Below are 17,358 nucleotides of genomic sequence, written 5' to 3'. Positions count from 1 at the left end.
TTTGTTAACAACATTTTCATTGAGTTTGATAAAAATACAATCTTCCTGTGCTCTCAGTTGTCCTGTTTTCCTTTAAACAATATTCCAAATTGTTTTAATTTTATTATCAGATATGTTAATTTCAGACATAATGCACATACTTCTGGACTTTTTAATAACTTTTCTTAATACAGTGCAGTAGTTTCTATAATGTTTCACTGTTTCTGGATCATTACTCCTTCTAGCTGTAGGATACATTTCCCCTTTCTGTGTACAAGATATTTTTATCCCTTTAGTAAGTCATGTCTTTTTAGGTGGTTTCTTCCGGTTATGTTTCGCTGTTTTCTTAGTGAAACTGTTTTCAAATATGGTCACAAAGGTATCATGAAATAGGTTTAATTTTAAATTAGCATCAGGTTCCCTGTACACCTCATTCCAGTCTAACTGTTGCAAGCTTTCCCTAAAATTTTCAATTGTTAAATCGTTAATCGAATGCACTTTTTTGGAAGAATGTTTTGCGTTACTGTATGGAGCTATGTCATTTTTTCCCCTAAATTTCCCTAAAATTTTCAATTGTTAAATCGTTAACCGAATGCACTTTTTTGGAAGAATGTTTTGCATTACTGTATGGAGCTATGTCATATACTGTAACTGCTCTGCATCATGATCAGGCAGACCATTCTTAACAGGAAAAGTTTTTATTTGATTAAATTTATCTTGGTCTATAAAAGCGTCATCTGTTAAAACTGAGGGTGTAAAATTTGCATATAATAGTGCTTCTATAGACTGTTTTATGCTTTGTATTATTTGAAACTTGCTACCAAAATTAGATTGCCGCAATAGTCTCTTGTCATACAAAGATGTAAATGAATAAACTATTTAAGACATTACATTCGCTGTCTGATAATTTAATTTGACAGAAGAATCATTCACCCGTAACGAAATTCCAAACAAATACCGATGCCTGCTAGCGTAACAGACAAGCAATGTCACGTTGCTGTGCATTCATCGTTGCTGATCGAATACTCGTATTTCAGAGGTGGAGACCAAGAAAAAAGTTGTCAGTTAACAAGTGACCAGTAAAATCAGATTACGTAGTTTACTGTCGTCTGGATCACATTAACTTCGTGTCTCTAACTGAAAAATAATTATTGCGAAGGAACGTTTTATACGATTTCGAGCAAACGTACCCAAGTGCTTACTATGTTACAGAATTAACGGAGACCAAGCTGGTGAAGCGATGGGCGAAAGGTACTCGCCTGTAAATCACGCCAGTGCCAGTCATACCAGGGTATTATTATAGACGCAACAATACTATAATTGTAAAACTTTATTCTGTACTGTTTCTCAACTGAAGCGCTACATCACTATGTAGTGTAGGCTACATTAAAGGGCATGGTCCCGGCGGAGGTTCGAGTCCTCCCTCGGGCATGGGTGTGTGTTTTTGTCCTTAGGATAATTTAGGTTAAGTAGTGTGTAAGCTTATGGACTGATGACCTTAGCAGTTAAGTCCCATAAGATTTCACACACATTTGAACATTTTGAACATTAAAGAGCAGAAGAGATCTCAGTAGTAAAGATGATATTCACATGATATCCATTTCGGATACTGCAGCAGTGACTAGAGCATTTTGCCGACTGCTGTGGCCGAGTAGTTCCAGGCGCTTCAGTCTGGAACCAAGCGACCGCTACAGTTGCAGATTCGAATCCTGCCTCGGGAATGGATGTGTGTGACGTCCTTAGGTTAGTTAGTTAGGTTTAAGTAGTTCTAAGTTCTAGGGGACTGTTGACCTCAGATTTTGCGGTCTAAGGCGCTGCAGTCATGGACTGTGCAGCTGGTCCCGGCAGAGGTTCGAGTCCTCCCTAGGGCATGGGTGTGTGTGTTTGTCCTTAGGATAATTTAGGTTAAGTAGTGTGTAAGCTTAGGGACTGATGACCTTAGCAGTTAAGTCCCATAAGATTTCACACACATTTGAACATTTGATTTTGAACCTCAGATGTTAAGTCCCATGGTGCTCAGAGCCATTTGAACTAGAACATTTTCTGCCAGTGCGCTTTCCAGAACACAAATGCATTGACCATTCGTTTGTTCTCAGCTTCAGACTCGAAAGTTTTCGTTTGTAACTTGAGGTTCCTTTCTAGTTTCAGTATCATTTTGATTATGTGCACATTACCAAGGCCAATTCCAAATCATGCGCCGATGTTTAGTTTCCACTTGGTCATTTGTAAGGTTAAGTCTGTCCGTTTACTATATATTTTCACAAACGGTAAACATAAACAGTCTAAAACCTGTGTTCCTTTTGATACGCTGTCCTCATCATCATTAAGCTCGATAATTATGCAACTCTAATAAAACACGCACTTCTTCCATAAACTTGCTTAAGTTGACCATTTGGACAGCGCAATAATGAAAAACAGTAAGTGTTGGCCACAAATCCAGTTTAGCGGGGAAAGGGAAACTCAGTCCATAACAGCCAATCATTACTTCAGTTACAATAGCTATGTGATGGGCTGCTGTGTTCTGCCGCCATATTTGAGTTCACCCTGTTCCTCAGAGTTGTGCTGCACGTTCCGCGTGACTCCTCTACGCGGGAACTGCACGAAGAGTGATGCCCGTTGTTTCGGGCAGTCTGACTGCACACTAGTTTTCCGGCAAGACACAGTACACGGATAGTCAAGTGACTTGACTGAAGTCACAGTCTCTACTTGACCGAATAGTAGCGGCTTCAGTCAAGAATACCATCATAACGACCGGGAGAGCAGTGTGCTGACCCCACGCCCCTCTTACCCGCATCCTCCACTGAGGATGACACAGAGGTCGGATGGTCCCGGTAGGCCACTCATGGCCTGAAGATGGAGTGAGTACATAAAGCTATGCCTCAAACGTTTTGGCCTCAATGTTTCGACACTCAAATGTTTTTCATCAAAGGAAAACTGAAACCAAATGCTGTGCAACTATTTTTCATTTTCCTGTGCGTGTAACACTCCAAGAAGAATGCGAAAACCACCAATTCATAGAAGTATGAAAGAAGTGCTACCTGGATCGGAAAATGAAGTTCAAGATTTTATTTATACTTTTGTCAATATGACAGTTAAGAAAATAGTTATGCATAAGTTTGAGTTGCTGCAAAATCCAGATTCATACCATCTGAAATGCCATTTATCTGAAGTTTGTAGAAAATCTACAAGAAACCCTATGAATAGTGTTGTTGAATAAGAGCAGCTACTATTGGAGCTTTCATAGGATACTGAAAACAACACTTCAATGAATATACTTTTAAATGTTAGCAGTAATTTTTTGTCAATTTCAGAATGCAGAAAGCTTGTTTAACATAACTGTTTTTTCACTGTATCACAAACATTGTCTCCTATATGAGCAACTCTTTCTTGATTTTTTTGTTGTGTTCATTTTTACCGCCTAAGAAATGTGCTGAACTTCCTGGCTCCAGGCCAAGAAGTCAATTTTATAGACACTAGAAATGCACTTATGATTCACACTTCGTTAGGCAACACCACTGCTTTCATTCTCTAAATATATTACATAACTTACAGCTTATATTACTCACTCACAACTACAGTTTTCTCAATAATCAATGTCTGGAAACATATTTTGCTCCATAGTAGGTTGATATTGTTTCAGTATATGGAGTGGATTTCGTAAATATCCTAAAATCTGAATACTCGTTTTGTGTAAAAATAGAACTTTATTGATAAAATATTATGTCATTTCCTATAATATCATAGTATAGTTTTTTTTTCTCCCATGTTTCTGGAGTAGTCATTTGAAAACAAAATGCATTCTATTGAACTGACATTTTGTCTTCCAGTTTTGTGGAAGAATGAACTACATGATACACAGAGTAGCAAAAAGGGGCATTCATTGAAGAAAATGTAATTATGGTCTTTGTGAAAAGTATACATAGAACTGTTACTATAAAGCTTCAAAATCTGTTTATTGAACTTTCATCTGGCTGACTGTTAAAATAATAAATGTTGACAATTTTGCAGACATTACATTAACTGCAGTACTACAGCAGATATTGTATGCATTACTAATACAAGAAGACACTCAGATGTCAAAATCAGTGCTTCATTTCAGCTAAACATTAGAAAAACCTGTAACAGTTAGCTCCATTTTGCATCATGCATGTATATAGCTTTATTCCAGCCACCCATCATGTGACTGAGATGTCTGTTTCAAACAGTGACCTTTATGGTATATGAGTGCAGAACTCTGGTCTGGGAGTGCAGTACTTTCACGTGGCTGCGGATTTCTGCTTCATGCTTTGTCCAGCATGTTCTAGTCAGGCAAAATGTTATCATTGGTCTGTACATGATTATGAATTATATTCTTATTTGTTATTAGCTTTTTGTCACTGACTGTAACAGCTACTGAACCAGAAGACTATCAGATCAGCATAAATATGCAACACTTTGTTAGAAGATGCCCACAAAACAGAATAATTTCTTCCTCACATATGCTGCAAACCTCGCAATTTCTCTTGTGGATTTGTTTAGCAAATGGTAGTAGAAAGTTCAGTGCTCCAGAAACATTTTTTGTGCTTCGTATCATTATTGTGAATGTCTTGTTAATAGGGCCAGATTAAGGTCAAAGTGACACATTATGTTCAGCTAACGTTTGAAGAACAAAAGACAAGGAGAACTAAAAGTCTTGAAAATGGCAAGAAAATTTAAAACAAGTTACAACCTTAGTTTACTTAGGATCTCTTTCCTGAGGGGAACTCATGTGAGTTTGTTTGCAGCCTGATGGGCTGCAGTAAACATTTCAACCAAGAAATGGCACGGCCTTAGAAGCCTGACCATACCTGCTAGAAACAACAGATATGACATGGTTTCTGAGTCCACAAGCAGGATCAACAAAACACAGTTGGTTGACTGAGGCAAGACAGAAGGGGACAGACACTCCACTAAGACAAAAATGACAGAAAGACTTCACACATCAATTTTCTATCACATAAATTATGAAGTTATAAAATTAAGAAAATATTTACATTATTTGCTTGATACCAGTACTCCAAGTATTTTTAGATAGATGATATTTAAATGATATATTTCTCTGTATTTCATTAATGTTAATAAGAATTGCTGCAGCTTTATAAAGGTACATTTATTATGTCACAGCTTGTTTCATTCAATGTATGTCACCAAATGATGCTCCCAATAGTCTTCCTGACAAATTCTCACAGATTTCACTACAAAGTCTGTTGAAAGTGTCACCTGATGATGTTCCTGAATCAAACTTGCTTGACAGAATAAATGTATCTAAATGTACCTTAATACAGCTGCAGTGGTTCTTATTGAAAACTGATGTGAAGCTATTGTGGGGCATAAATTGATCAAGATGTACTAATCAATCATGTAAACAAACTATTATTATATTATATTAAAGCATTTTATGTACTTTACTATCACTGTTATTAAAATCTTAGGCATCTGTATTTCATCAAAAGTGGGGATGACAGCTGGTTTTATTTGGGGAGGGGGGGGGAGACACCCCTCACGATCCAAAATGATAGATCTGTGTACTTATGGCTTCAAACTATTACAGTATTACACAAATATCAAGCAAGATGATGTACAACATGTGTTCAAACAGGAAATGACCATTTAATTAGCATTTCAAACATTTACTTGGCTGATGTATAGTTTCTCCCCTTTATTTTAAATCATAATGATTTCATGAGGCTAGACTTTGATATTAATTCTGATTCATCACTTCAAGAGTAGGACCCGGAGAGTTACATAACTATGCTACCTTTTTTGTGAGTGAAATGAAGGTCTCTCTTCCAAATGTGCTGCACGAAATTTTATTTCTAGGCTGTTCTTTAACATCAGCATATAAAAGAAATGTATACTTACCTTTCACTCCCTGTGTTCATCTTTTCCAGGTTATTTCATCTGGCATGCAATTTAGAAGCCGTTTCACTCAAAAGTTGCTGAGGATCAACTCATGATATTACATGTTCATTGCAAAAATAAGTATATAAATTCATTCAGCAAGTAACCACACTACATGATATAACATGTCATGTGTACTGGTTTGACATCTAATGTGCAGATATGGGAAGTTATACAAACAGATAAATAACACAAAGCCTTGAAAGTAACATCAGATCAATGGCCATGGAAAAAAGCTAATGAGTAACAGATTTTGCTCTGGTAAAGATCAGAGTTACTAATCTATAGTTCCTACAAAAATAATTTATGTTTAAGAATGACTATCTGCAAACTGTGGTTCAAACCTGGAAACTGAAGTCTTGTCCTGGAATATTAAAAGCGTATGGTATTGTGTGACTTAGAGCCACCCCTTACCTTTCATCTCTGTATTTGTTGGATGAATATATTAAACTGGAGAATTTTAGTAATTTTAACCATTCTGCATATGAAACTTTACATTTTATAGCTTCGAGCTTTGTCCTTAACTGCGAGGCACACTTGATATTTAAATTAAGAGGTCACTGAGCACAAAAGAGAAATTCAGGGTTTAGTTCTGCTCTTGTACTCATTAACTTGCTATATATTTTCAAATCAGGGAATGTCACCAAGAGGAAAAACTTACATCAAAGTTGGCAAGTCTGTTTACTAATCAAAATTATACTATCAGGGGTAGATACCAAGTGGAAGCACTCTGCCTTCTCTTCAGCAACAGAACTGAAGTTTATGCCATACCTAATTTGCTGTAAGTAATGCTGCGGGAACTAAGCAGCAAAATAAGTTGAGACTTACCCCCTAATGATGGCTGCAACTGCTGCACATGCCGAGGTTCCCAGGCTGAGCACCTGGAACAGTACAGCTGCTCCCCACTTCTGGACGATGAAACCCGCAACCAGGCAGCCGCACCCGTAGCCCGTACCGTAGCTCATCCTCGCACTCCCAACTGTTCTGCCTGAGGACAGGGCAGAGCCGGCCCCCTGCAGGGTTCCCAGCAGTGGTGGCAGCACCCACACTGGCTGAAGCCGAGCTGCCAGCTGCTCGACACCGAGCAGCAGGGTGCCAGCCTCCCACAGCCACCACCACCGCTGGCGGCCAGTCACTTCTGTCCTGAGAAGTTGCCAACGTCCGCCACCTGTCTCGTCATCAGACTCACTTTCAGCATCCTCTCCAGCTTCAGTTCTCTTCCTCAGTACCCTGTTTGAACAGTAGTGTTTACCCTGTTCCACTAGATAACCAGAGAGAGTACACGTACTTATCTGCACATGTATCTACATTATGACATCATGTAGCTAAAATTAAAGCAAAAATTAATTCTAGTAACATTCATCACAGAAGACAAGTGTTGCTTACCAGCTACCAAATCAGGAGCATTGCACCAATTATCTCTCTCCATTGCCTCCTAGATAAGAATTTAAAATGGAATATGGATACTGATAACCTATTAGGGACATTGTCCTGCTGTGCATTTGCAATGCAAATATTATTCAGAGCCACTGATGAGAACATTTGAAAAACTGCATACTGCAGCTATTTTGAAAAAGTAATGAAGTTTGGCATTGTTTTCTGGGAAAGTTGTAGTAACACATCGTGTATACTGGAGTCCCACGAACAAATTATCAGAAATGTGTGGTGCTCATCCAAATAGCCTTTATCTAAATACCTGGAAATTTTAAAAATCCCCTCCATATACGTCCATGATATTGCAGTCTTTTTACTCAGCATACCATAATTATTCACAAAAAATAATTTTGATCATTCATACTGTACCTCTTGTGCAATAAATGATTTATGGATCAAGAAACCAGAATTACAGTTACAATATATTATACAGAATAAAGATCATTTTATGGCTCCTGCTCACTCATTAAAATTATATGCACAGACTCCTCAACATATGGGAATGAAAATCTTTGGCAGGCTAAAAGATGAGAGCATTTGGAATGTGAAGTTAGATCTACTAAATAAAAGCTAGATGATACCCTAATACGGAAAGGTTACTACTCGGTGGAAGTTCATGAAGGATGAGCTGATAATTCAAGCAGGATGTCTGTCAATGATCATTAGCATTATTGTTAAATATAACGTTATTCTGAGGAAAAAATATTAATTTTAGTACATTTCTTCATCTCGTTAGCTATAATTTTACCTAATTAAAATGAGCTGATAATTCAAATAGGATGTCTGTCAATGATCATTAGCATTATTGTTGACTATAACGTTATTATGAGGAAAAAATATTAATTTTAGTATACTTCGTCATCTCATTAGCTATAATTTTACCTAATTAAAATGAATTACTGATTTATGATGTCTCTCATGTATGCTAATCTGATGATTATTGAACATTTATGAGGTGAATAAATCACTATTCATTTCTCTCTGTTCTCTCTCATTCCCTCTCTCTCTCTCTCACTGTCTCTCTCTCTCTCTCTCTCTCTCTCTCTCTCTCACTGTCTCTCTCTCTCTCTCTCTCTCTCTCTCTCTCTCTCTCTCTCTCTCTCCTTCTGAGGCTATGATCAACTATTTGCTAGTTGTTGTAAGGCTATTCAGCTATTAAGTTCGACATTGTTTGATCTTACTGACTAAGAGTTTATTTATTTCAACATTTTCAAGAGCTCATTCATGCTGGGAGTGAGAGATAACTCAAAGAACCCATAAAAAGGAGACAGGAAATCCAGTATCAACCTTCAGAAAGTGCACTTGGTTTTCTTGAATACGAAGGTAGCTATCTTCCTAGAAAACAATATCTGAATATTACCCTATGGTAATGCTCTAGGGACAGGGTACAACTATACAGATGAGATGTTATTAATACAACAAACTTCTGCAAGGTTATGGGAAAAACAATTTTTTTTCTTTTTACTCTTTTTTCGAAAATCAGGACCAAATTTATTTATACTCAAACATCTTAGTGACCTTTTTAATGAGGAGAACATTAAATTTCATACTGACCTATTTAACAGAAATTGTGTGATTGAAGCAGTGGCAGAATATCCACAGTACAGATATTCATAGTTGTGAGAGAATGTTTCTTGTGCTTCCATATACCACATCATGAACTCCATATTACATGCTGTTATAAATCCTGTTATACCCATTCTAAGTGAGAAGGAAAATCTGAAAAAAAGATGAACCATACATAAGCGGTGTTTTCGGAACAAAAAAATATTTTGTAGGTGGAAATGAAAGGAAAAAAATACATAAGGAACAATGCATATATTCAAACAGCTTAGCAGTTTGTAAATTGTAAACAGCATTGCTAAGTGTACTACCAAGAACTCAGCTTATTAAAAAACCAAAATAAAATAAAATAAAATGGTAAAAATGATCATTAGAAATGAAGTACTTCAGAACAAAATTTGTGTGATTATAGCAATTAACAGTACAGTTTTAATAAACATGCTGTCCCAGTAATAACTACAGGCATGGATTTGGAAAATTCTTGTAATCTCACTCAGCTATGGCTGGAAGGCAGTAGATGAGGGGCCAATCAGCACATTGGATGGCAGGCATGGGTGATGGTGATATTTTGCGAATGATTCTGTGAGGCAGGTTTACAGCACCACTCACAGACTAGAAGGAATGGCCCATTGGGCACTGTATATGAATGTGAAGTAATCAGGGCAGCACAGGACACAGACGTGTTGTGAAGAGCCCATGCATTGCAGATACAACAGCATCTCATGTCCTGTAAGTAGGGGCCGCAGTGGGCTGAGGAAAACTGACATTTTAATTATCAAAGAGCACTCCATTTGTCCCCTCCAGAGGAACTACGTCAGAGGCATAGGGAAAATACATATAAATAACAGAGCCCAGAGGCTCAAAGCAGGTAGTCGTGTCACCATTTTGTTGGATATAGGACCAGAGAGAATGATGATTACTTAAGTTGCAGGCAAACCATGATGACCTTCTAGTGATGGATATAGGCGGACAGCTGGCCTGCTGCTCAGATGAGTCATTGCTGTGGCAGGGAGAGTCGCACCTTGGAGCTACACTGGCAGTGGAGTGGGAGGGCTGCTAGCCTCCACTCTCTGGGTAGCATAGACTGGCGGACTGCATACTACCGCCCGCAGGGGCTGCGCCAGGGCTCAAATTTGCAGCCCCTGGGTGCAGAGCTGTTAGTGGACACTGAACGAGCTGCCGTGGACAGATGAGCAGAGCTGCCAAGGCTCACTACAATGACGGCAGTTGGCTGCTTCCCTTTGGTGCTCTACACAGGATCCACAAGTTGCACTTGAGGAACCAGTCAGCCGTGTTCTGGCCATGGGCAAAGTTAACATGCATGCCACTTAGCTCTGGTGTGAGTAGGACCTCTACATCAGCAACTAGATGCCGATGCTGCAGATTCCGACATTTATGTTGGCTGACCCACGCATGCACTGTGCGATGCCATCACCAAGTTCAGTGCAAGGCCGGCTGTGTACCTTCAATGTAATAAAGTCAATGACACACTTGCCTGTATTCCTCTGCATGCTTCAGCATGAGTCATCCTTTCTCCCAAACCATACCTCTTGTTTGATCTGATGTACTACAACCGGTGAGTTCAAGTGGTTGTAAAAGTGTACTGCAGAAGAAAATGTGTTGTACTGTTTACACAGTTAAAATTCACGCCCCAGAATTAAAAAAAAATGTATTTTATTCTTTTAGTTTTATGTACAGATAAATCCATCACAGGTTGTGTATTGTTTGATTTAATGGGTAGTTTTGTTCATCAAATGTGAGCACCATTGGATATTTATTTCTCAAGTGGCAACTCATTACAGGTTTAAGCCACCACTTGACACCACCATCAACAAAAAGTATTTTGTACTTGTACTTCTGGTATTTGTTGACAGAACACTCAACAATGTACATTTACATCTATACTTGGCAAACCACTGTGAGGTGCATGGCAGAGGATACATCCCATTGTACCAGTGAAGAGTGCATAGAGACTATTGTGCATCCCATTCTATTGCTGTTTATACAATGTCAAGAAGATATGCACTTCCAGCAGGTCACAACCAGTGCATGAATACCCATATTACCCAGCGCTATCCAGTATGATTCCAGCCTTTTTGGCCAATAGAAACACTAGATACCATTGGGCATGTGTTGGCTACATTGGAAAAATGTGTATTGTTTATTGAAATATTGTCAACAGTGTTTAACCAGCTGCAATGAAAGATGGAAGATACTTCTACAAGTACTCCTGTGCTCTGAAAACCACTGTGAAGTGCATGGCAAAGGCTATGGCTGACTGTATCAGTTATTAGGACTTTCTCCTGTTCTATTCCCATATGGTCCATGGGAAGAACGGTTGCTTGAATGCTTCTCTGTGTTCTGTGATTAGTCCAGTCTTCTCTTAGCAATCCCTATTGGAATGATACATAGGTGGTTGTAATAAATTCCTAGATTCATCACTTAAACTTGGTTCTAGAAACATTCTAAGTAGATTTTCTTGGGTAGTTTGTGTCTGACTTTACCTGTCCAATCAGTTCTTTCATTATCTTTGTGACACTCACAAACCTGTGACCATTCATACTGCCCTTCTTGTAGCCATTCAATACATACTGTTAGTCCTATTTGATATGGGTCCCATGCACTTGAACAACATTCTAGGAGTGAGTGCACAAGCGCTTTGTATGCTGTCTCCTTTGTAGACTAATTGCATTTCCTTAGTAGTCTATCAATGAATCACAGTCTGCCACCTGTTTCACCTATGACTGAGACTACATGAATATTCCATTTCATATTCCTAAAAATTGTTACTTCCAGATATTTGTGTGGGCTGACTAATTCCAACTGTGACTCATTGATATTATAATCATAGCATGCTTTTCATTTTTTGAAGTGCACATACTTACTGAATGCTCTTTCAAGTTAATTCTGTACATTTTAGAACTATGTGTGATTATTCATGTTAATAAACTAATAGGGCACAAGTACAACAACAAGACATCCCATTTTAAACAGATATCAAATTTACGTAATTTTGAAGCAAAACTGAAGGAGAACAGCAGGATCCCAGTGTGGTACTCCTGCACCATTTGACTGTACCATGTCACATACCTATACACCCGTCTGCTGTGGCCTCACCACAACTCAGCTGCTGGAAAATAAACATGAGACTTCGTACTTGCAGCTGTAAACATAAGCATATTTACCAACCAACTTATGGAAAGCACCGCATGGTACCATAGTGCCAGTGTCACTCCAGGTGGCACCACAAATTGTGGACCTATTTCCTACAAAGGGCATGTGCCACCCGGAAACGGTTCGTGTTTGCTTCTGCTGGGCATGTACTTAGACAGCCATGTGCCCCACAGCCATTCAATTGTTCTGCAGGTTCCATCTTTCCAAGCAGCCAAACCAGTAGCAACGCCATTCACAGTCACAAAGGACTTCACCAGTAGCACACTTCATAGTTTCCTTGCCGTTGCCCTAAGTGTTCTTTGCTTGCCACCATCCACAGGCTCATGAGTCTAGCACCTTATGCTCTTTGAGCTGCTATTTTGTCACTGTGTAGCCATTGGTAACACGCAAACCACGGCCTCGCTGTAAGCTGCCTGGCTGACATCCCTGACCTGCTCAGCTGTCACCAGGTGCTGCCATTGCTCACTACAAACCCCTACCCCATGGGACTCAGCAATTATAAATGCTACTAGTCAATCCTACTTCAGAGAACTAACCTAGACCCTGACTGAACTATCTTACTTGTTGATACAGTGTAACCTTGTTTTTTGTTATCCTGAAGTGACTATTTTGTTCTTGTCATCAAGTGATGGCTCTTTATATTCCTATTACTCTTGTTCCATGTTTACTGACTTAATAAACTATGTTGATCATTACCAGTGGCACACCAATAAGTGTTCTCTCCTTGCGGTCACTGACTTAAAATGAACTATTGCCTGTATTCTGTTTCCGGGATTTTGGAATACCACAAAAATTAGTATAATTGATGAAATATTCTTAACATACTATTCTATCAATTGTCTTATTTTTTTTATAAACATGTTACCAATATACAATATGAGATGAATTATTTTTCAAAATCGTAATATATATAATTGTAGTTACTACATGAAACCCGACTTGTCCTATTTTGTTTGTGAAAACTACATATGAAATCATGATTTTGAAGACCAATAAAAAAATACAGATCCAGACTGCCACATGGTGTTGTAGGAATGACAAGTAATTCTTGGTCATGGTAAACTTGTAGATTCTGTTTCAGTGAGCTTGAAATTTTAACTACACTTGCGTAACACATATGTGGTTATGAAATGTATTGTACATAATTCATCAGGGTTAAAATACTTGTACATTACCAATATGTAATTACAATAAGTAACAAATATACTTCCATAAATCTTCTATAAAGCTGGCTTCAGATTAAAAAGGGATTAATTATGCCACAACGAAATCTTCAGTGAGTTGCCCAGTGATTAAAATGCCAGAAAGATAGTAAGGTTAATGTCAAAAACTAAATTCAAAATATTTTGTGTCTTTAAATAAACTTGTGCAAAAATATGATTATGAGCATTGCTGTCAATAAATGGAAACATTTTTTGCAGTTTTTAATAACAGCAAGTAAATGTGAATAAACCTATTTTTTTAATAACTGAAAACAGACTCATTCCACACTCTTATGATAGGTTAGACAAATGATCAATAGATGCTGTAGTTACCACACCAAAGAGTCCTTTGCCTCTGTATATGTCTGCTTGTGTCTGTATATGTGTGGATAGATATGTGTGTGTGTGTGTGTGTGTGTGTGTGCGAGTGTACACCCATCCTTTTTTCCCCCTAAGGTAAGTCTTTCCGCTCCCGGGATTGGAATGACTCCTTACCCTCTCCCTTGTCCGCCGCTCGTGGTCTCGCGGTAGCGTTCTCGCTTCCCGAGCACGGGGTCCCGGGTTCAATTCCCAGCGGGGTCAGGGATTTTCACCTGCCTCGAGATGACTGGGTGTTTGTGTTGTCCTCATCATTTCATCATCAGCCAGGAAAGTGGCGAAATTGGACTGAGCAAAGATTGGGTAATTGTACGGACGCTGATAACCATGCAGTTGAGCGCCCCACAAACCAAACATCATCATCACCCTCTCCCTTAAAACCCAAATCCTTTCGTATTTCCCTCTCCTTCCCTCTTTCCTGACGAGGCAACCATTGGTTGCGAAAGCTAGAATTTTGTGTGTATGTTTGTGTTTGTTTGTGTGTCTATCGACGTGCTAGCGCTTTTGTTTGGTAAGTCACAACATCTTTGTTTATATATATATATATATAAACAAAGGGAACCACTGGAAGGTTGATAGACACACAAACATACACACAAAATTCAAGCTTTCACAACCAACGATTGCTTGATCAGGAAAGAGGGAAGGAGAGGGAAAGACGAAAGGAAGTGGGTTTTAAGGGAGAGTGTAAGGAGTCATTCCAATCCCGGGAGTGGAAAGACTTACCTTAGGGGGAAAAAAGGACAGGTATACACTCACACACACACACATATCCATCCACACATACACAGACACAAGCAGACATTTGTAAAGGCAAAGAGTTTGGGCAGAGATGTCAGTTGTGGCAGAAATACAGAGGCAAAGATGTTGTTGAATGAGAGCTGATGTATGAAATTAGCGGAGGTTGAGGCCTGGTGGGTAACGAGAAGAGAGGATATACTGAAGGGCAAGTTCCCAACTCCAGAGTTCTGAAAGGTTGGTGTTAGTGGGAAGTATCCAGATAACCCGAACAGTGTAACACTGTGCCAAGATGTGCTGGCCGTGCACCAAGGCATGTTTAGCCACAGGGTGATCCTCATTGCCAACAAACACTGTCTGCGTGTGTCCATTCATGTGAATGGACAGTTTGTTGCTGGTAATTCCCACATAGAAAGCTTCACACTGTAGTCAGGTCAGTTGGTAAATCACGCGGGTGCTTTCACACCTGGCTCTGCCTTTGATTGTGTACACCTTCCGGGTAACAGGAATGGAGTAGGTGGTTGTGGGGGGGTGCATGGGACAGGTTTTACACTGGGGGCGGTTACAAGGGTAGGAGCCAGAGGGCAGGGAAGGTGGTTTGGGGATTGCATAGGGATGAACTAAGAGGTTACGAAGGTTAGGTGGACGGTGGAAAGACACTCTTGGTGGAGTGGGGAGGATTTCAGGAAGGATGGATCTCATTTCAGGGCAGGATTTGAGGAAGTCGTATCCCTGCTGGAGAGCCACATTCAGAGTCTGATCCAGTCCCGGAAAGTATCCTGTCACAAGTGGGGAACTATTGGGGTCCTTCTGTGGGAGGTTCTGGGTTTGAGGGGATGAGGAAGTGGCTCTGGTTATTTGCTTCTGTACCAGGTCTGGAGGGTAGTTGCGGGATGTGAATGCTGTTTTCAGGTTGTTGGTGTAATGGTTCAGGGATTCCGGACTGGAGCAGATTCGTTTGACACGAAGACCTAGGCTGTAGGGAAGGGACCGTTTGATGTGGAATGGGTGGCAGCTGTCATAATGGATGTACTGTTGCTTGTTGGTGGGTTTGATGTGGACGGACGTGTCAAGCTGGCCATTGGACAGATGGAGGTCAATGTCAAGGAAAGTGGAATGGGATTTGGAGTAGGACCAGGTGAATCTGATGGAACCAAAGGAGTTGAGGTTGGAGAGGAAATTCTGGAGTTCTTCTTCACTGTGAGTCCAGATCATGAAGATGTCATCAATAAATCTGTACCAAACTTAGGGTTGGCAGGCTTGGGTAACCAAGAAGGCTTCCTCTAAGCGACCCATGAATAGGTTGGCATAGGAGGGGGCCATCCTGGTACCCGTGGCTGTTTCCTTTAATTGTTGGTATGTCTGGCCTTCGAAAGTGAATAAGTTGTGCGTCAGGATGAAGCTGGCTAAGGTAATGAGGAAAGAGGTTTTAAGTAGGGTGGCAGGTGATCGGCGTGAAAAGAAGTGCTCCATCACAGTGAGGCCCTGGACGTGCAGAATATTTGTGTATAAGGAAGTGGAATCAATGGTTACAAGTATGGTTTCCGGGGGTAACAGACTGGGTAAGGATTCCTGGCGTTCGAGAAATTGGTTGGTGTCTTTGATGAAGGATGGGAGACTGCATGTAATGGGTTGAAGGTGTTGATCCACGTAGGCAGAGATACGTTCTGTGGGGGCTTGGTAACCAGCTACAATGAGGCGGCCGGGATGATTGGGTTTGTGAATTTTAGGAAGAAGGTAGAAGGTAGGGATTCGGGGATGTCGGTGGGGTCAGGAGGTTGATGGAGTCAGGTGAAAGGTTTTGTAGGGGGCCTAAGGTTCTGAGGATTCCTTGAAGCTGTTGTGTTGTCTGAAAGCTGATGCAGTCCCTCAGCCCCATACTCCCGACGATCAAGTACCACGGTCGTGGAACCCTTGTCCGCCGAAAGAATGACGATGGATCTGTCAGCCTTCAGATCACGGATAGCCTGGGCTTCAGCAGTGGTGATGTTGGGAGCAGGATTAAGGTTTTTTAAGAAGGATTGAGAGGCAAGGTTGGAAGTCATAAATTCCTGGAGAGGGTGATTTTGAGGAAGAGGACGTGGGTCCCACTGTGACGGGGGACGGAACTGTTCCAGGCAGGGTTCAATTTGGATAGTGTCTTGGGGAGTTGGATCATTAGGAGTAGGATTAGGATCATTTTTCTTTGTGGCAAAGTGATATTTCCAGCAGAGAGTAAGAGTGTAGGACAGTAAGTCTTTGACGAGGGCTGTTTGGTTGAATCTGGGAGTAGGGCTGAAGGTGAGGCCTTTGGATAGGACAGAGGTTTCGGATTGGGAGAGAGGTTTGGAGGAAAGGTTAACTACTGAATTAGGGTGTTGTGCTTCCAGATTGTGTTGATTGGAATTTTGAGGTTTTGGAGGGAGTGGAGCTGGAAGTGGGAGATTGAGTAGATGGGAGAGACGGTTTGTGTGCAATGAGAGGAGGTTGAGGTTTGCTGGAAAGGTTGTGAAGGGTGAGTGAGCTGCCTTTCCAGAGGTGGGAAACCAGGAGATTGGATAGTTTTTTGAGGTGGAGGGTGGCATGCTGTTCTAATTTGCGGTTGGCCTGTAGGAGGATGCTCTGAACAGCCGGTGTGGATGTGGGAGAGGAAAGATTGAGGACTCTTATTAAGGATAGGAGTTGATGGGTGTGTTCATTGGCTGAGTTGATGTGTAGGTGAAGGATTAGATGGGTGAGGGCAATGGATTGTTCAGTTTGGAACTGGTATAGGGACTGATGGAAAGAAGGGTTACAGCCAGAGATGGGAACTTTAAGTGTGAGGCCTTTGGGGGTAATGCCAAATGTCAGACAAGCCTGAGTAAATAAAATATGCGAGCGTAATCTGGCTAGGGCAAAGGCATGTTTGCGGAGGGAATGTAAATAAAACTTAATGGGGTCATTGTGGGGATGTTGTGAGGGTGACATGGTATTAGAAGGTGGAAAGTGTAAC

The 17,358-nt window shown here is 40.4% G+C and overlaps 1 protein-coding gene across 1 annotated transcript in view; it reads right to left on the bottom strand.

Annotated features, from left to right (window-relative positions):
* The window catches only part of LOC126163045 (uncharacterized), a 630,426-nt gene that overhangs the window by 475,400 nt on the left and 137,668 nt on the right, over nucleotides 1-17,358 (bottom strand). The window contains exons 3-4 of the mRNA XM_049919928.1: nucleotides 8,887-9,051; nucleotides 6,727-7,128 (exon numbers count right to left, since the gene is read on the bottom strand). Of these exons, the coding sequence (XP_049775885.1) occupies nucleotides 6,727-7,128; nucleotides 8,887-9,051 (567 nt within the window). The remainder of the gene's footprint in view (nucleotides 1-6,726; nucleotides 7,129-8,886; nucleotides 9,052-17,358) is intronic.

The sequence above is a fragment of the Schistocerca cancellata genome, chromosome 2 (genome assembly GCF_023864275.1).
Source record: "Schistocerca cancellata isolate TAMUIC-IGC-003103 chromosome 2, iqSchCanc2.1, whole genome shotgun sequence".
Taxonomy (NCBI): domain Eukaryota; kingdom Metazoa; phylum Arthropoda; class Insecta; order Orthoptera; family Acrididae; genus Schistocerca; species Schistocerca cancellata.
The sequence above is the reverse complement of the archived record's forward strand: the minus strand, read 5'-3'. Positions and strand labels throughout refer to the sequence as shown.